The 27,064-nt window shown below is 37.7% G+C and overlaps 1 protein-coding gene across 3 annotated transcripts in view; it reads left to right on the top strand.

Moving 5' to 3' along the window:
* Window positions 1-27,064, top strand: part of RAB6A (RAB6A, member RAS oncogene family) — a 92,035-nt gene that overhangs the window by 30,012 nt on the left and 34,959 nt on the right. For all 3 annotated transcript variants that reach the window (XM_055549052.1, XM_055549051.1, XM_055549050.1), the window contains exons 2-3: window positions 12,711-12,769; window positions 26,039-26,092. In XM_055549052.1, coding sequence (XP_055405027.1) covers window positions 12,711-12,769; window positions 26,039-26,092 — 113 coding nt within the window. The remainder of the gene's footprint in view (window positions 1-12,710; window positions 12,770-26,038; window positions 26,093-27,064) is intronic.

The raw sequence follows: 27,064 nt of genomic DNA, 5'->3' as shown, positions 1-27,064 counted from the left end.
GTGTTTGCATCAGATGACCAAAATACTGGGAGTTTCAGCTTCAGCATTAATCCTTTCATCGAGTATGCAGGGTTGATTTCCCTTAAGATTGACAGGTTTGGTCTTGCCGTCCAAGGGACTTTCAGAAGTCTTCTCCATCACCGCAGTTCAAAGGCATCAGTTCTTCAGTGTTTGGCCTTCTCTACGGTCCAGCTCTCACAACTATATGTGACCACTGGGAAGACCATAGCCTTGACCATACGGACCTTTATCGGCAGAGTAATGTCTCTGCTTTTCAACACACTATCTAGGTTTGTCATAGCTTTCCTGCCAAGAAACAAACGTCTTCCAATTTAATGGCTGCAGTCACCATCTGCAGTGATTTTAGAGCCCAAGAAGAGGAAATCTGTCACTACTTCCACCTTTTCCCCTCTATTTGCCATGAAGTAATGGGACCGTGTTTTTTTTCGTATTTAGTTTTAAGCTGGCTCTTTCACTCTTCCTCCTTCACCCTCGACAAGAGGCTGTTTAGTTCCTCTTCACTTTCTGCCATAAGAGTGGTATCATCCACATATCTGAGGTTGTTCATGTTTCTCCCACCTATCTTGATTCCAGCTTGTATCTCACCCAGCCTGGCATTTCTCATAATGTCCTCAGCATGTAGATTAAACAAACAGGGTGACAGCAGTCAGCCCTGTTGTACTCCTTTTTTGATCTTGAACCAGTCAGTTGTTCCATACAGGGTTCTAACTGTTGCTTCTTGACCCGCCTACAGGTTTCTTAGGAGACAGGTAAGATGGTCTGGTATTCCCATCTCTTTAAGAGCTTTCCACAGTTTATTATGATCCACACAGTCAAAGGGTTTGATGTAGTCAGTGAAACAGAGGTAGGTGTTTTTCTGGAATTCTCTAGCTTTCTCTGTGATCCAACGAATGTTGCAATTTGATCTCTGGTTCCTCTTCCTTTTCTAAACTGAGCTTGGACATCTGGAAGTTCTTGGTTCGCATAATACTGAAGCCTAGCATGCAAGATTTTAGGCATGACCTTACTAGCATGGGAGATGAGTGCAGTTGTCCCATGGTTAGAAAAAAAGTTTTTGTTTCTTCCTGGGGGTCTCTGATTGCATTTCAGTCTTAATTGCATAACAGTACCAATTTTAGTTTCTTAAAACGCTGATATTTGCTACTTGAGAAAAAATTAGTGTATTTAACTACCTTGACCTCCAGTATTTTATAGTTGTCTTATTGCCATTTAATTTTACTCTGAGAGGGCTTCTCTCCTTTAGTTGTTTATTCTCCTCTAACTTAGATTTTTACTATTAGAAATTGTTTTGCTTTTATAAGTTTTAATTATTGTAGATGTAATCTTTTTTGTTTGTGAATAATTAATACATATGTTTGCTTTACCAAAATTAGGGTAATAAAATTATACAGATTTTTCTTTTACAACTTTATTTTACCCATTTCCTCTGTCACTAAGATTTCTATAGCAGAAATTTGAATTAGATACATAGCACTGTGGACCTTAGGAAGATGTTATAATTGATATAACCATGGATAGCCCTGTTGTAATAGCAGGCTCTTTCTAAACTTTACTCTTAAAAATAGTGGTACCTATACTATTTTAGGCACAGTCTTATACCTAAATCTTTTTGTATATGTCTGGTTATTTTCTTACTTGTTTAGATCAAACTGCATGCTGGATTGAACTACACGTTTTGTTTTTTAATTAAAATATTTGGCTGTGCTGGATTTTCATTACTGCGCTCAGGCTTTCTCTTGTTGAGGTGAGCAGAAGCTTCTTTCTAGTTGTGGTGGGTGGGCTTCTCATTTCAGTGGCTTCTCTTGTTGCAGAGCATATGCTTTAAAGAGTGTGAGGGCTTCAGTAGTGGCTCAGGAGCTTAGTTGCCCTGCAACATGTGGAATCTTCCTGGAACAGGGATCAAATTCGTGTCCCCTTCATTGGCAGTAGGATTCTTAACCACTGGACCACCAGGGAAGTCTGAGCTGCATATTTGATAAATACAGCAAAGTGGCTCTATAGGAAAGGTTGTCCTTATATTCCCAACTGTGCAACATTTTGTTAGCTTTGCTAATACTGGAATTTGAAATAAAATACCCCAGATGCTTCTCCCATTTTAAATGAATGTACTTAGGTGACCTAACACTGTTGTTCAGTTACTCAGTCGTGTCCAACTCTTTGTGACCCCATGGACTGCAACACACCAGACTCCTCTGTTCTCCACTATCGCCAGGAATTTGTTCAGATTCATGTCCATTGAGTCAGTGATGCTATCTAACCATCTCATCCTCTGCTGCCCCCTTCTCCTTTTGCCTTCAGTCTTTCCCAGCATCAAGGTCTTTTCCAATGAGTTGGCTGTTGATATCAGGTGGCCAGAGTATGGGAACTTCAGCATCAGTCTTTCCAATGAATATTCAGGATTGATTTCCTTTAGGATTGGCTGGTTTGATCTCTTTGCTGTCCAAGGGACTCTCAAGTGTCTTTCTCCAGCTCCACAATTCAAAAGCATCAATTCTTTGGTGCTCAGCCTTCTTTATGGTCCAACTCTCACATCCATACATGACCACTGGAAAAACTATAGTTTTGATTATACAGAGCTTTGTCAACAAAGTGATGTCTCTGCTTTTTAATACTGTCTAGCTTTGTCATAGCTTGCCTTCCAGGGACAGAGTGTCTTAATTTCATGGCTGCAGTCACCATTCTCAATGATTTTGGAGCCTAAGAAAAGAAAATCTGTCACTACTTCCACTTTTTCTCTATTTGCCATAAAGTGATGGAACTGGATGCCATGATCTTAGTTTTTTGACTGTTGAGTTTCAAGTCAGCTTTTTCACTCTCCTCTTTCACACTCATCACAGGGCTTTTCAGTTTCTCTTTGCTCTATGCTGTAACCTAACCCTAACCCTAAGAGTGGGATCATCTGCATATCTGAGGTTGTTGATATTTCTCCCAGAAATCTTGATTCCAGCTTGTAATTCAGCTTGACATTTTACATGGTGTACTCTGCATATAAGTTAAATAAGCAAGGTGACAGTATATAGCCCTATTGCACTCCTTTCCCAATTTTGAATCAGTCATTTGCCATGTCTGGTTCTAATTGTTGCTTTTTGACTCGCATACAGGTTTCTCAGGAAACATCATAAGGTGATCTGGTACTCCCATCTCTTTTAAGAATTTTCCACAGTTTGTTGTGATCCACATAGTCAAAGGCTTTAGCGTACTCAGTGATGCAGAAGGAGATGTTTTTCTGGAATTCCTTTGCATTCTTTATGAACCAGTGAATGTTGGCAATTTGATCTCTGGTTCCTCTGCTTTATCTAAACTAACTTGTACATCTAGAAGTTCTTGGTTCACTACCCCATACTATTTAGGATTTATAGCCTTTGTAATGTTACTGTCAGGACCATTCGTTTATTTGTCTTTCCATAGAAGGATCCAATTTACCTAAGGAAAAGGGTTGTCATTAAGGCTGTATTTATGTGTCAGGAGAGCATAGAGGATGAAGCTGTAAAGACTTGGATAAAGACTTCATGTGAAATGATATTTGAACTAATGACAGAGCATCCTTTGATCTTTATAATAATTTAATTGTAACATGCTGATTTTCACATTGGGGCCATGATATGTTAGATTATGAAAATATTTTCAAATACTTTTTATTATGGACTTTTTCAAATGTATGTCATATAGTTCAGATAGTTTAATGAACTCTGTTCAGTGCTTACTCCCTGAAAATAGCACTAACACAACCTGTTGTTAAGGTAAATCTGAGTTTATTGCTTACCACTTTAAGGAAGATAATGCTTAGTTTTAGGAGCTTTATTAATTTCTTAGGACTGCCATAGCAAGTACCACAAATTAGTGGCTTTAAACTACAGAAGTTTATTATCTCACAGTTCTTGGAGGCTAGAAGTCCCACATCAAGTTGTCAGGGAGGTCATTCTCCTTCTGAAGGCTCTGTAATAGAAACCATCGTATCTGTTTCTCTTAGCTTCTGATTATTGCTAGAACCCATTCTAATCCAGCATGACTAGAATTTAACTTGATTGTATCTGTGAAGAGCCCTATTTCCAAAGAAGGTCACTTGTCAGTTTGCCAGTGAACAGGAGCTTTGGGGGTACACCATTCAAACCAACACTGTAGCCTTTTGGGAAGGAGGAGAGCAAAGTTGGGATGTTTATGGTTTGGGAGATTTGATTTAAGAAGGCTGTGTTAATATGAAGGCTTGATTAGAATTGGGTAAAGACTGTTGCAATCATTTAAAATTTGTAGACATGACAAAGTGTGAGCATTTTGAGACAAAGTTCAAAGAATCTGTGAGAGACTTCCCTGGTGGTCTAATGGCTAAGACTCCAAACTCCCATTGCAGGGGGCCCTAGGTTCAATCTCTGGTCAGGGAATTAGATCCCATATATGCTGCAACTAAGAGTTCACATGCTGCAACTAAAGATCTTGCACGCCACAACTAAGACCTGGCACAGACAAACAAGCAAACATTTTTTAAAAAATCTGTGAGAGTAAACAATCATTTTATGCTATCTTATGACTAGATGGACAATTTTATGTTAATTTGATGGACTTTGGGGAATTTCCTGAAGGAACAGTAGTTATTTGCAACTCTGTTTCCCTAGATAAGAATTTCCAGGTGGCGCTAGTAATGAAGAACCCACCTCCAAGTGCAGGAGACATGGGAGTCATGGGTACAATCCCTGGGTTGGGAAAATCCTCTGGAGTAGGGCATGGCAACCGACTCCAGTTCTTGCCTGGAAAATCCCATGGACAGAGGAACCTGGCTAGTTACAGTGCATACGGTCACAAAGAGTCGGACATGACTGAAGTGACCTGCCTGCACACATGCAGGGCAGTAAAGTCAGGTTGATAACACTAGAATGGTAAGTGATGTTTATGTAGATAGTAAGCTGTGTGATTGTAATTGTTTTTGATTTTCAGTCCCCAAGTACCATCAAAGAGCTTATGTTACTAATGTTTTGCCATTTCTTGTTTTATTTCTCTCCTATGCTCCTTCTCTGCTACCCTGAAAGAGTAGCAATCAAGCTTCCCTCCCTGTGGTCCTTTCTGTCTTTGTCCCTCTTTCTGTCAAACCTGTAGATTTTTATTAACCATTTACTAGCAGGCAGACATAGAATTCTTCATACAGTCTATGTAAACTTGATGAAGTGGCCCTGTTTTCTGATCTTTTTGATGATTCCATCCAACTTAAATGAAAGGTTTACTCAAGTGGATATAGTATACTCAGTTCCAGGATACTGTTACTTTTACTGTTTAGTGCCAGTTAACCAGAATCCTCTGACCCATTATAGGTCTCCTCTGATCCCCCTTTTTAGGGATCAAGCATGTACAGGCTCTGAGGCTTGTTAGATTTCTTTTTTTTTTTAGATTAGACATAATATATATACAGTAAAGCGTACAAGTCTTTTAAACTTTGAATTCAGGGATTTTGTGTGTATGTTTTACCTTTGTTAATGAACTTTTTATTTTAAAATAATTTTAAATATGTAGAAATATTAAAAACAGTACTGAATTCCCATTTAACCCTCTCCTAGGAGAAGGCAGTGGCATCCAACTCCAGTACTCTTGCCTGGAGAATCCCATGGACGGAGGAGCCTGGTGGGCTGCAATCCATGGGGTCGCGAAGAGTCGGACACGACTGAGCGCCTTCCTTTTCACTTTTCACTTTCATGCACTGGAGAAGGAAATGGCAACTCACTCCAGTGTTCTTGCCTGGAGAGTCCCAGGGATGGGGGAGCCTGGTGGGCTGCCATCTGTGGGGTCACACACAGTCGGACATGACTGAAATGACTTAGCAGCAGCAGCAGTTTACCTCATGTTAACATCTAAAATTACTATGGTACATTTGTCTAAGAAACTGGCATTAGTATATTACTATATATAACCAAACTCTCCAGACATTTATTTGAATGTTACTAGTTTTTTTTTTTTCATTAATACCTTTTTTCTGTTCCAGGATGCAGTCCAGAGTGCCACATTGCATTTAGTTTTCATGTCTCCATAGATTCCTTTGGTTTGTTACAGTGTCTCATTCAGCCTTTGTTTGTTTTTCATGATCCATCTTGAGGCAAGGTATCCTTTAAAGCAGCAGTCCCCAACGTTGTTGGCACCAGGGACGAGTTTCATGGAAGATACTTTTTCCACAGACAGGAGTGGAGTGGAGTGGAGTGTTTCAGGATGATTCAAGAGCATTACATTTATTATGCACTTTATTTCTCTTATTACTATATCACCTCCACCTCAGATCATCAGGCATTAGATCCTAGAGGTTGGGGACCCCTGCTTTAGAGTGCCCCCAGTTTGGGTTTATCTGTTGTTTTTCTCAGGTGTAGGGTAGACCGCAACAGAAGTAAAGACCCTTCTTCATGCAATAGATCAGGATTACATGATATCCACATAAATATATGCAGTTTTTATTGGGAATCACATATATATAATTAAGTATTTTACTTTTTTAAAAAAAATTCTTTTTGTTAAAGTGTAATATCTGGTAAGGTCATAAAGTGAAGTCGTTCAGTCGTATCTGACTCTTTGCAACCCCATGAACTGTAGCCTATCACGCTCCTCCGTCCATGGGATTTTCCAGGCAAGAGTACTGGAGTGGGTTGCCATTTCCTTCTCCAGAGGATCTTCCTGACCCAGGGATCAAACCCGGGTCTCCCACATTGTAGGCAGACGCTTTACCGTCTGGGCCACCAAGGAAGTCCATAAAGTAGACAAATTTTAAATGTATGGCTTGTTGAAAATTTTGCATATTAATACATTCTTGTAACTACTCCTCAGATAAAAATATAGGTCTTTCTAGCAGTCAGACGTTTCCCTGACTCTGTATTCCAGGTAGAAACGCCAGAAGTTACTACTATTTTGACTTCTATCTCCACTGATTAATTGTGCCAGTTTTGAACTATATATAAGTGGAATCATACAACATATGTATTTTTTATATCTGACCCCTTTCACCCCATGTATTGTCTGTGAAATTTGTCCATGTTGTGTATATAAGATGTTATTTTTGCTTGTGTAATATTTTGTTATTACTATGCCATAATTTATCCATTCCCCCCCCCCCTTCTTTTTAGTCCCAGGGCGTGTGCAGTTTTAGTTCCCAGTCTAAAATTAAATCCGTATCCCCCAGAATGGAAGCACAGAGCACTAATCACTGGACGTCCAGGGAATTCTTAATCCATTCCCTTATTGATAAAGATTTAGATTACTTCTGGTTGTTGGCTATTATGAATAAAGCTGTTTTTAACATACTTGTACATGGCTTTTTTGTTGTTATTCAAATACCACAGACATTCTTTTATTACTGAATTTTAGTATATTTTCTTGAGTAAATGTTCATTTGCTTTATGCCTTTAGGACTGTTTCCAGAGATTTTAAATGCTTTTTGTTTTGTTAAAATTCTTACCAGTTCCACTGGGAAGTTGGTGTATGCAGCTCCTTACAGTGTCATGCTGAAACTGGTTTCCCTTTCACATATCTCACAATCTGGGTTTTCCTTTTCACTCTCTTAATTGTCTGTCTCTCTCTTTTTAAAATTATTTATTTATTTGTTTCTGGCTTTGCTGGGTCTTTGTTGCTCTGCACGAGCTTTCTCTAGTTGCGGTGAGTGGGGGCTACACTTTGTTGTGGTGCTCGGGCTTCTCATTGCAGTGGCTTCTCTTCTTGCCAAGCGTGGGCTCGGTAGTTGTGGTACACAGCCTTTGTTGTTCCGTGGTGTGTGGGATCTTCCTGGACCAGGGATTGAATGTGTGTTCCCTGTATTGGCAGACAGATTCTTAACTGATGGACCACCAGGTAATTCCGAAGCTTTTTTGTATTACAGATCTGACAAGGAATTCTCTCACTTTTGTTTGTCTGTAATCTTAACTTGTCTGTGGACTTCTCTGGTGGCTCAGACACTAATTACATCTGCCTACAATGCAGGAGACCCAGGTTCCATCCCTTGGTCGGGAAGATCTTCTGGAGAAGGAAATGGCAAACCACTCCAGTACTCTTGCCTGGAAAATCCAATGGACGGAGGAGCGTGATAGGCTACAGTTCATGGGGTTGCAAAGAGTCGAATACGACTGAGCGACTTCACTTTATGACCTTACTTTATAATCTTCACTTAATCTTCATTTTTGAAAGGTAGTTTTATGAGATATAGTATTTAAGGGTTGAAAAAAATATATTTTTGTTAAGAAATTTAAAGATGTAATTCCATTGTCTTGTGTTCTCACTTTCTCTGTGGAGGAGTTCATAAAAATGTATGTTCACTCTCCTCCTGCCTCTTCCCCTGTCCACCTCCTATGTGTAGTACATTTTCTCTGGATGTTTTCAAGGGTTTTCTTCCTTTATCCTTGGATTTTAATAGTTTGTCAAAGTATGATTTTCTTTGTATTTGTCCTGTTCATTGAATTTCTTGGATCTGTAAGTTCTTAACCTTTCACTATATTTGAAAAGTTTTCAGCTATTATTTCTACAAATATTTTCCCCTAATTTCTTCTATCTTATCCAGTGGGAACTTCTTTTATATATATGTTAAACTGTTTGATCTATAGTCAGCTTCACTTCTTTCTTCTGCCATTTCTATCAGCTGTTAAATCCATACAATTACTTTTCTGATTACTTATTGTAAGTACTTGCAATTTACATTTGATTCTTTTTTCTCATTTTTGTTTCTCTGTGGAAATTTTCCTTTTATTTATTTCTTGTACATATCTTCTTCCAAGGTCTAGAATATGTCTCTTATAGCTGCTTTAAATCCTTGTCTGCTAACTACAAAATCTGACTCATCTTGGAGTCTTTTGGTTTCGTTTTTTTTTTCTTTTTTTTTTTTTACTTTTTATTTTGTATTGGGGTATAGCCGATTAACAATGTTGTGATAGTATCAGATGAATAGCAGAAGGAATGCAGCCGTACATATACATGTATCCATTATCCCCCCAAACTCCCCTCCATCCAGGTTGGGGTCTGTTTTTTTACTACTATTTTTCTTGGGTATGAATTATACATTTTTATTTCTTTTTATCACTTTTTTAATTGGATACAGGACGATGAAGAATACATATATACAGACTCTAGATTTTATTGTTGCTCCAAAGAGTTGTTTTGTCCTAGAAGGCAGTTACTTTGGCTGGATTCAAATTCTGAACTCTTAACATCCATCTGCTGCTGGGAACCCTGAGGTCTCCCCATCAAGTCCTCATAGATCATTGAGGACATCAGCCAAGAATTTGGACACGTTTTAAATACAAATCTCTCTATTTGCAGCTCTCTTTCTTGCAGAAGTCTACTTTCCCAGTCTTTCTAAGTGTTCTTTGAGCCCTGAACTTTGTCCTGTGACTCCTCAAACCTTTTAGGAATTGGGTCTGCTACCAGAAACATGCCCACTGGGTTGTGTTTCATCGTTTGTTGTTTAGTCACTAAGTCATGCCCAGCTCTTTTGTGACCCTTTGGACTGTTGCCTGCTGGGCTCCTCTCTGTATAATGGATTTCCCAGGTGAGAATACTAGAGTGCTGGAGTGAGTTGCCATTTTCTTCTCCAGGGTATTGTCCCAATCTGGGGACTGAACCTGTGTCTCCTGCATTGGTAGGCAGGTCCTTTACCACTGAGCCACTGTGGAAGCCCTTATGTTTCCTAGTGCTTCAGGAAAAAAGTTACTGCCTGAAAAATCTCATTCTTTGCTGTTTTTTCTTTCAAGGATATACTCCCTTTCATTTTCTATTTCTTATGGTCTAAGTTCAGGTTCTTTAAAACCTGGAGGCTAGGTAGGTAGTAACAGTAGCTTTTCTGCTGTGGTGACCATGGGTTTTTTGGGGGGAGGGGGGAGGGGGCTTGTTTTAAATAGCAAAAGGAAGTAGTATATTGAGAAGAACATGACCTTTGGTTAGAAATGGAATGGCATCATGTTGTATTACCTTGGGCAATTTTCTAAACTCCTGAGCATGTTACCATTTCTTGAAAGATGGAAATAAAATTTCACTTCTTGCAAATTAATGTCAAGGTTAGCACTGTCCTATAAAATACCCAGTATAAGATCTGAGGGAGAAAAAGATACAGTATTCCCTACTTTTCACAAGTCTGCTTTATGCCACTTTCCCTTTGTGTAAGACCCATCACTACTTGTTTTCACTACCCAAAAGAAATCTGAAGAGGAATTTTGCTTTTACCAAAAAGTGAAAATAGCATTCAGTGTTTTTTACGTAGAGAGGTATTGTTGAGGCAACATGTACCCCAGGCAGCAGGAGTGGAACCTCCAAGCTCCTTCCCTGGGAACTATACTTAGCATCAAGCCGTTATAGCTTTGAACTGTGTGGGTGAGCATCTGTGCTTTAACTTGATTTTATTTTGTGCATCCACTTAGCAAGATGTGTCCTAAGGTAATTGCTGCTTTGCTTTATGCCATTTTGGCTTAGGAAAGGTTTCATACAAACACTCTACTTTCAGGTAGTGGGGGAAGCTGGTTGTTTAAATTTTTTTGTCATTATTATACATAGAAGCAAACCCATTGCCTTGGATTTACAAACTATAGGGTTTGTTGTTGTTGTTTTTTTCATATAACTGGCTTTATTGCAATACTCACTTTATTGTAGTGCTATAATATGTAATATGTAGTCCTTGTACTGAACAAAAATTATTCTCATTAGGCATCTTTAAAAATATAAAGTATATTATCACTTTGTTGTGTTTTGTAGTAGAAGTATTTATAATAAAATAAATTGTTTAATTAAAAATAATATTTATTTAGAAGAACCCTAGATATGTATTGTTTACCTTCTGGAAAATTATTATCAGTTCAGCAAAGGTGTGTCAGACTCTGATGATGTGGACTAAATAAGACAAATATGGGCCTTACATTTTATCAAGGAAAGCAAACATTAAGCAAATCATTATAAGTTTACATACCATTTTACAGAAGGTTTTAGGGTGAACAAGAATAATTTATTTACAAAGATCCTATATTGAAGAATCATATTTAAAATGCTTAGTAATGAAATTTTAATCTTTTGAATAAAAACTGTTTTAACAACGTACTTTGTATTTCTTCACTGTATATTTTATATGTTCCTTGGCTTTTCTCTACTTTTCTTTCCCCCATCACTATTTTGCCTTTTATCTCTTCAGATTTTTAGATTTACTTCTTATAGATTCTGATTGGTGTTAAATAATATTAATAGTAGTATATGTATTGTTCCTGACTTTACTATGAATGGTGGGTTTTGCCTTTAAGTACATATATATTTTTATATATAAAAGCATTTTAGAAAAATATATTCTAAAGTTTTAACATTAGTTACATATAGGTGGTAGGATATATGTAATTTTCACTTTATTCTTGGTCTTTTCTGTATTGCCTGCTTTGTAGCATGCATTTTGCTCTTTTTATAAAGAAGGAGGGACATTTTTCAAAACAAAATAAAAACTATACTATCTACTATTGGTGATGGATAGGGAGGCCTGGCGTGCTGCAGTCTGTGGGGTTGCAAAGAATCGGACACAACTGAGTGACTGAAGTGAACTGATCTGTTAATGAAGAAGTGCATTGGTCTACTCATTGCTCCAGATAGAGACTTCTTCTCAAATATTAATTTGTTTTTGACTATGATCTAGGGAAAGTAGCTTTAGCTCTTCTACCTACTACTTTAGATTCTTTGAAATAAGACATTTGGGAGTAGGTGATTTTATGAGATTCTTATCTCTTTGGCTCAGTTTTTTCTTCATGTTTTCATATGAAACATGGATGGAGGATGCAATAAAGAGGCCCAAATCAGGGCTCTTAAAAATCAGAAGTTGAAATCAAAAGTTACTTAAATCCATACAAAAATATGAATGACCAGGTATTGTTTCTTCTTCCCAAAGTATTTACATTTTGGGGAGCATTTGAAATATTTTATTTGCCCAGTTGTTTTCTAATTGATAAAATTTATTGTATTCATTTAGTATTTATTGAGTGTTGGCCAAGCTACTGGAGAAATAGGAAAATTAGGTATGGTTCTTGCCCTTGAACAGTGTGCCTGTGGATAAGGATATTGGCAGTATACCACTATTTTTTCCTAGTGGCACTTCCTTGTGGATTAACCTAAAAATACAAATACAAGATAGTGTTATGAATCTTTGGGACTACCCTGTCAAAGAAGTATACAGCTCTAATCCTGAGATGAATTTCAAAACAATTTTCCAGGTCACTTCATTATGCAGTCTAGTTTTTACAGCCCTCATACCCTTCCTGGAACTCTTCATCTTTAGTCTTCATACTTCCAGAGATTAAGCTTTGATTCACTGAATGAAGTGGATCTGACCTTTGTTTTCCCCAGGTTACTGTCCAGGAAGTTACTATAATTTCTTCCTAGTATAATCCTAGTTCTTTTTGTTAGGACCCATGTAAATATTTGCTTGCCTTTTGTGAATTAGAGATGTCAACATAATTGTTTTCCTTCATGTTTTCTCTTTATTTTCCTCAACTTTTAACTAAAAGAATATACTTTATTTGTGCTCTCAATTTGAGATATTATCTGTTATTAAAGAAAGACATTTCAAAAAACTCAGGGCTCTGTGTTTTTAAATTATCATTAGTAGAACCATTTCAGATATTTCTCAGTGAATTGAATTGCAGTTCTCTGTAGAAAAATTACTTGAGAACCCAATTTAATGTGCTAACTGAGTGAATCTTTTTTTTTTCTTTTCATTTCAGTTGGAAAGACATCACTGATTACCAGATTCATGTATGACAGTTTCGACAATACCTACCAGGTATTTTGTTTTTTCCAACCTACTAGTTGTCTTTATTTTGTTTGCAAGTAATGTTCAAGGTGCTTTTAAAAATTCACTTTTTTACATTGTCATGGATATAAAAGCACTTTCTGTAACCTGTAAAATGCTGTATAAATACAAAGTATAACTGATTATGCTCATAGTCCTCAACTTTTTCATTTGATTTCTTTAGCTTCTCTTGTAGAATCTATTGAAAAGTTATTGGTAATAACATCTAGAATAGAAGTAGAGTGATTATATCAATAGATATTCTTTTGGAGAGATTTCTTCCAAGTCTAGGGTTCTATGACATTTTGGTCTATACTTGAAGTCAAGAATAAGTACTGTAATTAGAAATCATTAATAAAAGGAGATTTGGGGATGGGTCAAAGACAGTCACAAGGGAAATTAGGAAGTATTTTGAAAAATGAAAAAGAAAACACAACATTCGAAACTAATGGGATACAGCTTAAAGCAGTTCTGTAAGGAAAACAAGAGGTATATTAACTCAGTAATTTAATCTTCTATCCTAAGAAACTAGAAAAAGAAAAGTAAACTTAAGCAGAAGTAAGAAACTGCTTTAAAATGTAGGTTTTATTATTATTATTCAGGTATGATGAAGCTAACAGATCAGGAGATGATTGCTACTGAAAAGGCTGTTATACTCACAGATTCCAAAAGGGAGGGACACTCCAGGCCATAGTAGGAGGGCAGATGAAAGAAGTACTGATATTGATCAGGAGATGGGGTAGGGGACAGGAAATGTAGGTACTAGGGTGCTAGCCTTTATTGTGGTTTTTTTTTTTTTAATTGTGATTTTTGTGAGAAGGATGGGTAAGACCAGCCTAGTTTTAATAATTTCAGTGCTCCCTGGGCTGTGGGGGCTGTTCTTGGTTTTCTGGTACTTGGCCTTGGGGTGATTAGGGCAGGGGCATAGTGGCTCTGAGTGTGATCGAGGAGATGGTTGGGGTATGGGTCTGGATTTGTTGGTTTTCATATGAAAGTCCCTCTCATGGGGAAGTTTACATCTCTAGGAACTGGCAAACTCTGGGAGGGCCAGTCCCTCTAGTGTTAGGAAGCTCCCAGATACCAGGACAACAAAAATACAGAAAATAAAGACATGCTTAATTCAGAAACTAATAAAGGTTAGAACAAAAATATATGGACGAGAGAACAGAAAAATAAGAAATTCAATGAAACCAAAAGTGGTTCTTAGGAAAGATCCACAAAATTGACAAGACTTTAGCTAACTAATAAAAAAAAGAGAGAGAGAGACTCAAATTATTAAAGTCAGGAGTGTAGGAGAAAATCTTATAACCAGCCATATGGAAATAGAGATTACTATGAGAGAATATTATAAGAGAATAGCGTAAAATGGTTATATGCCAACATATGAGATAACCTAGATGAAATGGACAAAGTCAAAGAAAGATACACTACCAAAACTAACACAAGAAGAAATAGAAAATTTGAACATACCTGTGAATAAGTAGATAAAATTAGCAATCAAAAAACTTGTCACAGGACTTAACTTGTGGTCCAGTAGTTAAGAATTTGCCTGCCAATGCAGGGGCCACAGATTTGATCCCTGCTCCGGGGAGATTCCACATGCCACAGGGCAGTTAAGCCTGTGCGCCACAACTACTAATCCTGTGCTCTAGAGTCTGTGCTCCACAGCAAGAGAAACCACTGCAATGAGAAGCCCATGCACTGCAACTGGAGAGTAGCCCCTGCTCATTGCAACTAGAGAAAGCCCCATGTGTAGCAACAAAGACCCAGGATGGCCATAAATAATTTTTTTCTTTTTTAAACTCGCAAAGAAAATTGTAGGACTAGATGCCTTCACTGATCACTTCCGTGAAATACATGAAGAACAACACTAATACTTCATAAATTTTCAAAAATAGAAGAGGAAGAAACATTTTCCAACTTATCCTATGAGGATACCCAAACCAGGCAAAGACATCAAAAATAAAACTACAGGGTATATCTTTTATGAATATAAACACAACAGACCTTAGCAAAACTACCAAACTGAATTTGCTGACTTGTAAAAAGGATCTATGCCATTTACCGGGTGGGATTGGTAGATTAGTACCAAGTTGCAAGGTTGATTTAACATACAAAAAGTAATGAAATATGCTATATGAAAAGTCTAAAGGACACAATCAGGGAAATCCTCCGGTGGTTCAGTGGTTAGGACTCTGCACACTCACTCCTGAGGGCCCAGGTTTGATCTCTGATTGAGGAACTAACACGCCACAAACCGTGCGTTGTTGCCAAAAAAAAAAAAGGACACAAATCACATGATCATTTCAGTGGACACAGAAAAAGCATTTGACACAATCCAGTAGCCTTTGATGATCATGATAGCTTATGGTGAACTATGTCGGATTCGTGATCTCTGAAGAAGAAGATTTAGCTTCGGAACCAGAGACCAGGCTTGATCACTCAAGAGCTTTTGAGAAAAGCTTCTGACATAGACATCAGAAGGAGGACGGAGAGTGCCCCCTGCTAGTCTTTAGCAAGGTGTTTTATGTCTATTAGAAAGCTATTAATCAGGTAAGAGAGACACCTCAAGGCTGATGGAGTTTCACCAGGCCCCTCTCCCACAAAATGCATTTTTGAGATCAATGGCATGAGGTGTGTCATCCCCCAGCCATAAAACAATTGATAGGACTCCTGGTTTGTTGAGCTATTATCAGTCCAAGGTTTGAGAAAAGAAAAAATGTTAATCTTAGGTGGAACCATTTTGAAGAAAGGCAAATTCCAAAGCAAATACATAGTTTCATTAACATAGCTTAAGAAAAACATTTCCATAGAGAAACCTGCTTTTAATTTTGTATGGAGAAAGAAAAAAAATCTGACACTTGTAGTTTGTTTCCTCCTGCCGCTTAAGGGAGATATAAAAAATGTCTGACACTTGCAGCCTATTTCCTCCGTTTGGAGACCCCTGGCCTTCCTGCCTGTTACCTTCTCAGTAATAAACACTCAGCAAGCTACAAATACAAGGGAAGGGTCCAAACATGATAAAGAACATCTCTATGAAAAACACACAGCTAATATCAGACTTAATGTTTGAAGGCTGAATGTATTCTCTAAGATCAGGAACAAGATATAACTGTACAAAAAAGATCTTCATGACCCAGATAATCACGATGGTGTGATCACTCACCTAGAGCCAGACATCCTGGAATGTGAAGTCAAGTGGGCCTTAGGAAGCATCACTATGAGCAAAGCTAGTGGAGGTGATGGAATTCCAGCTGAGCTATTCCAAATCCTGAAAGATGATGCTGTGAAAGTGCTGCACTCAATATGCCAGCAAATTTGGAAAACAGCAGTGTCCACAGGACTGGAAAAGGGCAGTTTTCATTCCAATTCCAAAGAAAGGCAATGCCAAAGAATGCTCAAACTACCGCACAATTGCACTCATCTCACATGCTAGTAAAGTCATGCTCAAAATTCTCCAAGCCAGGCTTCAGCAATATGTGAACCGTGAACTTCCAGATGTGAAGCTGGTTTTAGAAAAGGCAGAGGAACCAGAGATCAAATTGCCAACATCCGCTGGATCATGGAAAAAGCAAGAGAGTTCCAGAAAAACATCTATTTCTGCTTTATTGACTATGCCAAAGCCTTTGACTGTGTGGATCACAATAAACTGTGGAAAATTCTGAAAGAGATGGGCATACCAGACCACCTGACCTACCTCTTGAGAAATTTGTATGCAGGTCAGGAAGCAACAGTTAGAACTGGACATGAAACAACAGACTGGTTCCAAACAGGAAAAGGAGTTCGTCAAGGCTGTATATTGTCACCCTGTTTATTTAACTTCTATGCAGAGTACATCATGAGAAACACTGGACTGGAAGAAACACAAGCTGGAATCAAGATTGCTGGGAGAAATCTCAATAACCTCAGATATGCAGATGACACCACCCTTATGGTAGAAAGTGAAGAGGAACTAAAAAGCCTCTTGATGAAAGTGAAAGAGGAGAGTGAAAAAGTTGGCTTAAAGCTCAACATTCAGAAAACTAAGATCATGGCATCCAGTCCCACCACTTCATGGGAAATAGATGGGGAAACAGTGTCAGACTTTATTTTTGGGGGCTCCAAAATCACCACAGATGGTGACTGCAGCCATGAAATTAAAAAACGCTTATTCCTTGGAAGGAAAGTTATGACCAACCTAGATAGCATATTCAAAAGCAGAGACATTACTTTGCCAACAAAGGTCTGTCTAGTCAAGGCTATGGTTTTTCCTGTGGTCATGTATGGATGTGAGAGTTGGACTGTGAAGAAGGCTGAGCGCCGAAGAATTGATGCTTTTGAACTGTGGTGTTGGAGAAGACTCTTGAGAGTCCCTTGGATTGCAAGGAAGTCCAACGGGTCCATTCTAAAGGAGATCAGCCCTGGGATTTCTTTGGAAGGAATGATGCTGAAGCTGAAACTCCAGTACTTTGTCCACCTGATGCGAAGAGTTGACTCATTGGAAAAGACTCTGATGCTGGGAGGGATTGGGGGCAGGAGGAGAAGGAGACAACAGAGGATGAGATGGCTGGATGGCATCACCGACTCAATGGACGTGAATCTGAGTGAACTTTGGGAGTTGGTGATGGACAGGGAGGCCTGGCGATTCATGGGGTCGCAAACAGTTGGACACGACTGAGCGACTGATCTGATCTGATATATATATATAACCCTACTGCTGCTACTGCTAAGTCACTTCAGTCGTGTCCGACTCTGTGCGACCCCATAGACGGCAGCCCACCAGGCTCCCCCGTCCATGGGGTTCCCCAGGCAAGAACACTGGATTGGGTTGCCATTTTCTTCTCCAATGCATGAAAGTGAAAAGTGAAAGTGAAGTTGCTCAGCCATGTTCAACCCTCAGCGACCCCAAGGACTGTAGGCCACCAGGCTCCTCCATCCATGGGATTCTCCAGGCAAGAGTACTGGAGTGGGGTGCCATTGCCTTCTCCAATATATATAACCCTAACCCTGTGTATATAACCATATATATGTATATAAATATAACCATATATATATATGTGTGTGTGTGTATGTCTAAGTTATATATATGTATCTTTTAAACAGCTTAATTGTAAAACAAAAACCAAAGAATAAGTTAAAAAGAATAAATCAGTAATGTTCAAACCAGGTACTTTCACTTTCTGAAGTATTTCATTATACCCAAGTTCTCTGAAATTAAAGAGATCTTTAGGTGTCTAAAGTGCTTTTGCTACTTATTCATTAAGACTATTGCTCTTGTTCATGCAGACATTTTTTAAGGGAGGTAATGTTGATGGGGTGAGGTTACATTTGACAGATAAGCAAAGATTTTGATTCTAAAAAGTTGTTGAAGCCAAAATACCACTGTACTTGGTCATTAATAGGAGACACTGATTAACCCTGTAAGCTACAAGTTTTTATAAGAGTTAGGCACAGTCCTAGATATTATCTTACTTTAACAGGGGAATTAGGATAATGTACCCTACATACTTAACCCCACATCCTTAACTAGGGAAATTATCTTGACAGTGTATTAAGTATTACTTTGGAATATGAAGAATTGACCATATGTAGTTAGCTGCCAACTTAGTTATCAGGTGAAGAATTCTTCAGTGGATTATTTTTTAAGATTCCCTATCTTATGCCCTGACCATACACACAACAGAAAGACTTCTGAAATAATTGAAGAGCTAGTCTCACAGCTAGAAATTTATTATTGAGCTATATGTAATGTATATCTGAAACTTAGTTTAAATGAAATTTTATTTCACAAAAAAGATAAACTTTATATATAATTCATGATTCATGCTATTTATGATTCCTTTGCACTGAATTAATTTTATTTGAAAAAGACTAAACTGGTTGGCCAGAAGAATGCTCTATTGACCATATTTAGTCAGTTATTTCCAAGTAAAGCCAAAAAACCTGAGAAATCTGGTAAACATTTGTAGCTAGAGGCTGTAAGTGATTCTCGTAAGTTGCTCTAGTTTTTCACCAGGTTTTTGGTTTTGTTTTCTTTTTCCAGTTGTAAATTTTTCCAGTAGTTTTAAATGTATCAGTTTGAACCATATTACATAATTGCTACCTTTATCATTCAAAAATAATAGAATATTGGCAGTTTTATATTATATGGTTCAACTTAATATAAATAAGCTCAAGAAAGATTCCCACAATCGGAGTAGATTCTTTTGAGGAATATTACATTACTCAGGGTAACCTTTGAGATTTCTTTGAATTTAAAGGATTTCTTATTCCAAGGACTGTTACAAATCAACAATTAAGTTCAAGATAGCATAGATTAAAACAGTGGGTTTTAGACACTAATGAACTTGTCCAGAAAGATGATGGTGGTGATTAAGTATATCCTTAACCTGTATAAGTTGAAGCTCTAGGTTGTTCTATTCAAAATTCTAGTTATCAATAGAACCAAAATCCTTAACTAGATGGACTGTTTTTCTTTTTTAAATTATCATTGTTATTTTTAGTTTTTGCCCTCGAAGTATGCAGGATCTTTGTTTCCCAACGGGGATAGGACCCGTGCCTCTTTGCAGTGAAATCACAGAGTCTTAATCATTGGACTGCCAGCGAAGTCCCAGTGGACTGTTTTTCTGACTCAGTGTTTGATTTGTCTTTTTATTTTCATTTAATTTTTTAATGACTTTTTTCGGGACTTTTGCCTTTTCCAGAGGTGTTGTCATTTTATTTGGGGTGGGGTTCTTTTTTTTTATTGTGGTAAGAATACTTATATGAGATTCTAACTTTTTATTATACTTTAAAGTGTATACAATATAGTATTGTTATCTACATGTATATTCAATGTTCTGCAGCAGATTTCTTGAACTTGTTCACCTTATAAGTAAAATCTTATGCTCATTATAATGACTCATTTTTAAAATCCACAGACTCTACCTAGTTTCTGTCCTAATGGACAGAAATGTAATATGGCAGAAAGATATTGAGGGGAAAAATGTGTGTGTGTGTGTGTGTATATATATATATATATATATATATATATATATTTTCCCCCCATATATGTACATATATGTAAGGATATTTTTAAATGGGATTCTTTTCTAAATCAGATTATGTATCACTGTCTTCTTTCTGGGGTCCTTTCTTCATTTTTAAAATTATTTCTGTTAATTTTAGATTCTTTAACTTATCTACTCTTTTCTTTCTTTAGTCATTGCATCTTTCAACTCCTTCTCTATTTTCTCTTGCTTGAGAAGGCAGCAACCAGGCAACAGAACTTTATGTGTGTTTGAACCACAGAAGGAAGCTGATTATCATTGCTTTGTACAGAACAAAACTTGTTTTCTTCACCAAGTTACTTTTGTAACTGGGTAAAATACATTCCCCGTGTGAAAATCATGTTTATGGGTTTCTAGCTTCTCTGGCATCAGGACAGGGGACAAACCACTATATACAAAGTCAGACAGAATTGTAACTTATATCCGCAATGTTTCATAAATTAGCTGTTGGGATAAATAAGCACCTTTCTGAGTGAAGAGCATCCAAATAAAATAAACAAATGGAAGTTATCACCTTGACACCGATATATTTGGATAAGCTGTTGTTCGGTCTTGATTTGTAAGCTCCTATAAAAGTAGTTTAATTTTTTTCTCTTTTTTTTTTTTTTGCAGAGTAGACACTCCCCCAATATCCATGAATTAGTTAACATTTAAAATAATACGTAAATGTAAATTAAGGTACATGAAAGAATTCTCTCTTCTAATTTCTTCTGTAATGATTGCTTTTTGCATTTCTCTAAAGAGGTGAGCAAAAGACTGCACTAAGGTCTCATCTGTGCTTTATGAAAGTTTGAATTAGTTCCACATCAGTAGCATTGAAGATGCTGAAATAGTTGATAATGCTTAGTTTCCCAGCCATCTCATTTCTGTTCTTCCTACTGTTGGCTTAATTCTCATAACTGATCAACTTCTTTTCTGTAGTAGCTCAGCTTGAAATAAAATTAACTAAAAAAAAAGAGCAACAGCAGGCTATTTTTCAAATTAGTTTTGATCTTTATGAGTTCAGTGGTATAAATGATGCCCCAAAACTTGGATAGTATAGTGGAAGGGGGGGACTGTTGTAAAGTCTGACTTTGTACTAATTGTAAAAACATTTATATCTTGACTGTGAGATGTGAAAATACTTGTTTCTATTTATAGCCATTAAAAATTACTTTCAAAAAAAATTACTTTCAGCTGTTTATAACAAACACAAAATAACATTGATAAGTGACATGAGAAATTTTTTTCTTTTCATGTAAAAGATGTGTAAAGGTAGTGTGTTTCAGAGCTAGTGCGGCAACTCCATGGTCATCCAGGACCAAAACTTCTATTTTCTGTCTAGCCTAATCTAATTTATGATTTCCATATTGAATTTTGCCTCATGGTTACTGAATGATTCCTGGATTCCAACCTTGGTATCTACTTCAAGAAGGAAGAAGGATGAAAGGGGGAAAAAATAAGAATCTATCTCCCAACTGAGTTAACCCCATTTATTTAAAGTTCAAAGAAGGCTGGAAAATGTAGTTTTTCAAATGGGAAAAGTATGGATTTAAATAAATGTTTGATTGTGTTAGTAAGGAAGAAGGAGTAGATGGATATTTGTGTAGGTAGTTAACTACCTCTGCCACACTGTCTGAGTAAATGAGGTTCTACTAGTCAGATTTCTTAAATGCAGCCATGCCACTCCTGTACTTTCCTGGGGTTTGTCAATTAGATTCTCTTGCATAGTAATTCAAGTTTATAAGCCCATCCCCATATGAAAGAGTGGGATATAATTCTCAAGTTGAATGTCATAAGGTAGAATTAGTACTAGGTTATATGTTAGTCACATAGTTTGGGATAAAGGAGGAAGCTGCTTTTGTTGTTTAAAATATAAGTCTGTGGGAAATTGAAACCTACAAAACTACTCAAAAAAATAAAAGAAGACCTAATTAAATGAAGAGACATCCCAGGTGGTTAAGAATCCACCTGCCAATATAGGAGACACGGGTTTGATTCCTGGTCTGGGAAGATCCCTCGTGCCATGGAGGTGAGCCACAACTGTTGAGCCTGTGCTCTAGAGCCCAGGAACCACAAGTGCTGAGCCCACACACCGCAACTACTGAAGCCCGAATGACCTAGAGCTTGAGCTCCTCAACAAGAGAAGCTACCACAAAATGAGAAGCCCATGCACCACAACAGAGAGTAGCCCCCACTGTCTGCAACTAGAGAAAAGACTGTGCAGCAGTGAAGACCCAGCACAGCCAAAAAATAAATAAATATAAAATAAAATGAATCTCTTTGGAAAAAAAGATGTCAATACTAACTACTCAAAGCAAGCTGCAAATTCATTGCAATCCTTTTCAAAATCCCCATGCCTTTTTTTGTAGACATGAAGAGATTAATCATAATTTGCAATAGCCAAGACATTACTGAAAAATATGAAAAAGTTGGAGGACTCACAGTTCCCAATTTGGGAATTTCCTACAAAGCTACAGTAGTTAAAACAAGGTGGTAATGGCATATAGACACAATGGAGTAGGATCAGTCGTGTCTGATTCTTTGCAACCCCATGGACTGTAGCCCACCAGGCTCCTCTGTCCATGGGATTCTCCTGGCAAGCATACTGGAGTGGCTTGCCATTTCCTTCTCCAGGGGATGTTCCTGACCCAGGGATCAAACCTGTGTCTCTTATGTATCCTGCATTGGTAGGCAGAGTCTTTACTACTAGCATCACCTGGAAAGCCCCATGGAATAGGATAGAGAATCCACATATATATATATATCCATATATATATATCCATATATGTATGTATGTATGTATGTAAGCACACACACAATTGATTTTCAGCAGAGACACCAGGCCCAACCTACAGAATAGGGAGAAATATTTGAAAGTTATATATCTGATAAGGGTTTAATACCAAGAATATGTAGAAACTTGTACAAACCAATAACAAAATGACAAAAAAAAATTTTTGGCTGCACTGGGTCTTCATTGCTTTGCGCAGGCCTTCTCTAGTTGCGGAGAAAGGGGGCTGCTCTTCATTGAGGTGTTGTGCACAGACTTCTCAACACAGTGGCTTCTCTTGTGGAGTGCAGGCTCTAGGACACACAGGCTTCAGTAGTTGTGGCACACAGGCTCAGTAGTTGTGGTGCACAGGCTTAGCTGCTCTGCAACATGTGAAATCTTCCTGGACCCAGGATCTAACCCAGTTCAGTTCAGTCGTTCAGTCGTGTCCGACTCTTTGCGACCCTATGAACCACAGCATGCCAGGCCTCCCTGTCCATCACCAACTCCCGGAGTTTACCCAAACTCATGTCCATTGAGACGGTGATGCCATCTAACCATCTCATCCTCTGTCATCCCCTTTTCCTCCTGCCTTCAATCTTTCCCAACATCAGGATCTTTTCCAGTGAGTCAGCTCTTCGCATCAGGTGGCCATAATATTGGAGTTTCAGCTTCAACATCAGTCCTTCCAATGAACACCCAGGACTGATCTCCTTTAGGATGGACTGGTTGGACCTCCTTGCAGTCCAGGGGACTCCGAAGCGTCTTCCCCAACACCACAGTTCAAAAGCATCAATCCTTCGGTGCTCAGCTTTATTCACAGTCCAACTCTCACATCCATACATGACCACAGGAAAAACCATAGCCTTGACTAGACAGACCTTTGTTGGCAAAGTAATGTCTCTGCTTTTGAATATGCTATCTAGGTTGGTCATAACTTTCCTTCCAAGGAGTAAGCGTCTTTTAATTTCATGGCTGCAGTCACCATCTGTGGTGATTTTGGAGCCCCCAAAAATAAAGTCAGCCACCATTTCCACTGTTTCCCCATCTATTTGCCATAAAGTGATGGTACTGGATGCCATGATCTTAGTTTTCTGAATGTTGAGCTTTAAGCCAACTTTTTCACTCTCCTCTTTCACTTTCATCAAGAGGCTTTTTAGTTCCTCTTCACTTTCTGCCATAAGGGTGGTGTCATATGCATATCTGAGGTTATTGATATTTCTCCTGGCAATCTTGATTCCAGCTTGTGCTTCTTCCAGCCCAGCGTTTCTCATGATGTACTCTGCATATAAGTTAAATAAGCAGGGTGACAATATACAGCCTTGACGTACTCCTTTTCCGATTTGGAACCAGTCTGTTGTTCCATATATCGCTAGTGAGAATTTAAAATAGTGCAGCTGGGAACTTCCTTGATGATCTAGTGGTTAAGACTCTGCACTTTCATTGCAGGAGATGCGGGTTCAAACCCTGGTCTAAGAACTAAGATCCCACATGCCATGCAGCATGACCATAAAGAAAAATTAACTGATTAATTAATTAATTAAAATAAAATAGTGCCACTGCTGTAGAAATTTTTCTCACAAAGTTAAAAAGAATTACCGTATGGCCCAGCAGTTTTATTCCTAATTTTATACCAAAAAGAGTTGAAAACAGGAACTCTTAATAGCCAAAATGTCCATCAGTGGATGAATGAAATGGTATATCCATACACTGTAATTTGGTATTGCTTACAATAGATGGGGAAACAATGGAAACAGTGTTAGACTTTATCTTTTTGGGCTCCAAAATCACTGCAGATGGTGACTGCAGCCATGAAATTAAAAGACGCTTACTCCTTGGAAGGAAAGTTATGACCAACCTAGATAGCATATTGAAAAGCAGAGACGTTACTTTGCCAACAAAGGTCCGTTTAGTCAGGGCTGTGGTTTTTCCAGTGGTCATGTATGGATGCGAGAGTTGGACTGTGAAGAAAGCTGAGTGCCGAAGAATTGATGCTTTTGAACTGTGGTGTTGGAGAAGACTCTTGAGAGTCTCTTGGACTACAAGGAGATCCAACCAGTCCATTCTAAAGGAGATCAGTCCTGGGTGTTCTTTGGAAGGAATGATGCTAAAGCTGAAACTCCAATACTTTGGCCACCTCATGAGAAGAGTTGACTTGTTGGAAAAGATTCTGATGCTGGGAGGGATTGGAAGCAGGAGGAAAAGGGGATGACAGAGGATGAGATGGCTGGATGGCATCACCAACTCGATGGACATGAGTTTGAGTGAACTCCAGGAGATGGTGATGGACAGGGAGTCCTGGCCTGCTGTGATTCATGGGGTCGCAAAGAGTCGGACACAACTGAGCGACTGAACTGAACTGAATGGGTACAAAATTTCTGTTTGGGGTGGTGAAAAACTTTTGTAAATATTACAGTTATACAGTTGTGAATGTAATTAATGCCATTGCTTATATACTTAAAATAGTTAAAATATCATATTTTATGGTGTGTATATTTTTATTGTTGCTTAGTTGCTAAATAGTGTCCAACTCTTTGCAAACCCATGGACGATAGGCCACAAGATCCCCCCTGTCTATGGGATTTCCCAGTCCCATACTGGGAAATATTGGAGTGAGTTTTCCTTCTCCAGGGAACCTTGCTGACCCAGGTTCTGACCCAGGAATCAAACCCTCATCTCCTGCATTGGTAGGCAGATTCTTTACTGCTGATCCTCCAGGCAAGCCTGTATTTGTTTTACTACAGTTTGAAAACAAAGCTTGTCTTTAAAGAATTACATCGCTGTCAGTGTTAAGTTCATCATTCGTAACAAATGTAGTACCACTCTGCTGGGGGATGTTGATAATAGGGATGCTCTGCGTATGTGAGGGCAGGGACAAAAGGGAATCTCTGAACCTTCGCTCAGTTTTGCTGTGAACCAAAAACCACTGTTTAACCCTCTTAACCATTTTTTGAAAGACTTTTTAAAAGAGCAGTTGTGTATTTTACCACAAGTATATGTATAAAGTGTATATAAAATGTATAACATGAACTATATATGATACATGAAATTATAAATTATGTATATAAAGATAGATTTTTTAAAGTATATATATATCAAGTGAATATAGAATTATGTATTAGAGATACAATTTTACTCCCAACTCCACAGCAGAAGTTGTGTGTTCTTAGACAAGTTACATAACTTCTCCAAACCCTAATATTGTTTTGTATAAAAAGAGAAAAATAATGATGCTGGTAGCTACTTTGTAGGGATGTATTAGGATTACAGATGATCATGTAAAGGGCCTAAAAGAATCTCTAATGTACAGCAAGTGCTCAATAGGTAAAAGCCATTATCACTGAAAATTTTGTTCATTTATTATTTGGCTATGATAATTTATATATTCATTATTTTTTCTACAATCATAATGCCCACTTGAACTCTAAACTGCTGTCATTAAATTATTACTATTTTTAACTTCTTTGTTTTGTTTTATAGGCAACAATTGGTATTGACTTTTTATCAAAAACGATGTACTTGGAGGATCGAACAGTGAGTAATGTTTTCAGTGTGCAATTTTCTGCAACACTGCAGGACAGAATATTATGCTTAAAATATAATCAGTGATTGTTGCCATAAGAGTACTTAGCAAAGTTGCCAAAGTTGGTGTACAGGCCTTGAGAAAAACTGTTATTATAGAATGAATAGTGCTTAGCAATTTGAATTTTTTATCCTCAAGTAGACTCCAAAGGGGAGAGAAAGTCATTATTTGTAATACTCTGATAGCCCTAGGCTTGTTAAACAAAGTATGTTGTCTTGACTTGGAATATTATAACAAATAGCATTGAGATAAGAATATTTTCATGAAGAAATTAGAGCTGCTAAAGACCTTTTGTGTACCACTCTGAACCATTCAAACATTTCATTTGAATATCACACAGTTTGTGAACTTCCAGGCTTTGTTGGAATATGGTATATACAAAAATGACTGTGAATAGACAAAAGTAATGTGTATCTCCTTGTTAGATTTTTGTCTTCCATCTTTTGGACTGCTCCCTTTAAGTGCGATATAAATTCTGTATTCTAGCCTGCTGTCCTTTGAAGAGATTCTTGTCACCTAAACAGTAACTCTCTTAAATGCATTATTTTGGGACCTGTACCCAAAAAGCATTATCTCTAATGACATTTCTTTAAGTTTGTAAGTCTTTTTCTTTTGGATGTTCTCCTTTATGTTTTAATATATAGCATTCCATTTCTTAAAATTTGAAAACAGAAACTGCTTTATGATGGTAAAAGAACTTAATGCTTGTTTTCAGGCTTTTCTTCCTGGAATGTAGATGTGAATAAGAAAGTAAAGACACGTTTAAGTAGGGTTGTAAAAAGATATTTCTCCTTTTTGCTAGATAATATATAATGTTCTAGAAATAAATGTGTGGGAGAACAAGCACAATTGTCAGAGATCCAATTTCAAAGTGTTCTGTATCCAATAGAGAAAAGAGACATTTTATTTTCATTTCAGAGGGG

Source organism: Bubalus kerabau, chromosome 15 (assembly GCF_029407905.1).
Source record: "Bubalus kerabau isolate K-KA32 ecotype Philippines breed swamp buffalo chromosome 15, PCC_UOA_SB_1v2, whole genome shotgun sequence".
Classification (NCBI taxonomy): Eukaryota; Metazoa; Chordata; class Mammalia; order Artiodactyla; family Bovidae; genus Bubalus; species Bubalus kerabau.
Note: the sequence above shows the minus strand (reverse complement) of the source record. Positions and strands in the feature narration are given on the sequence as shown.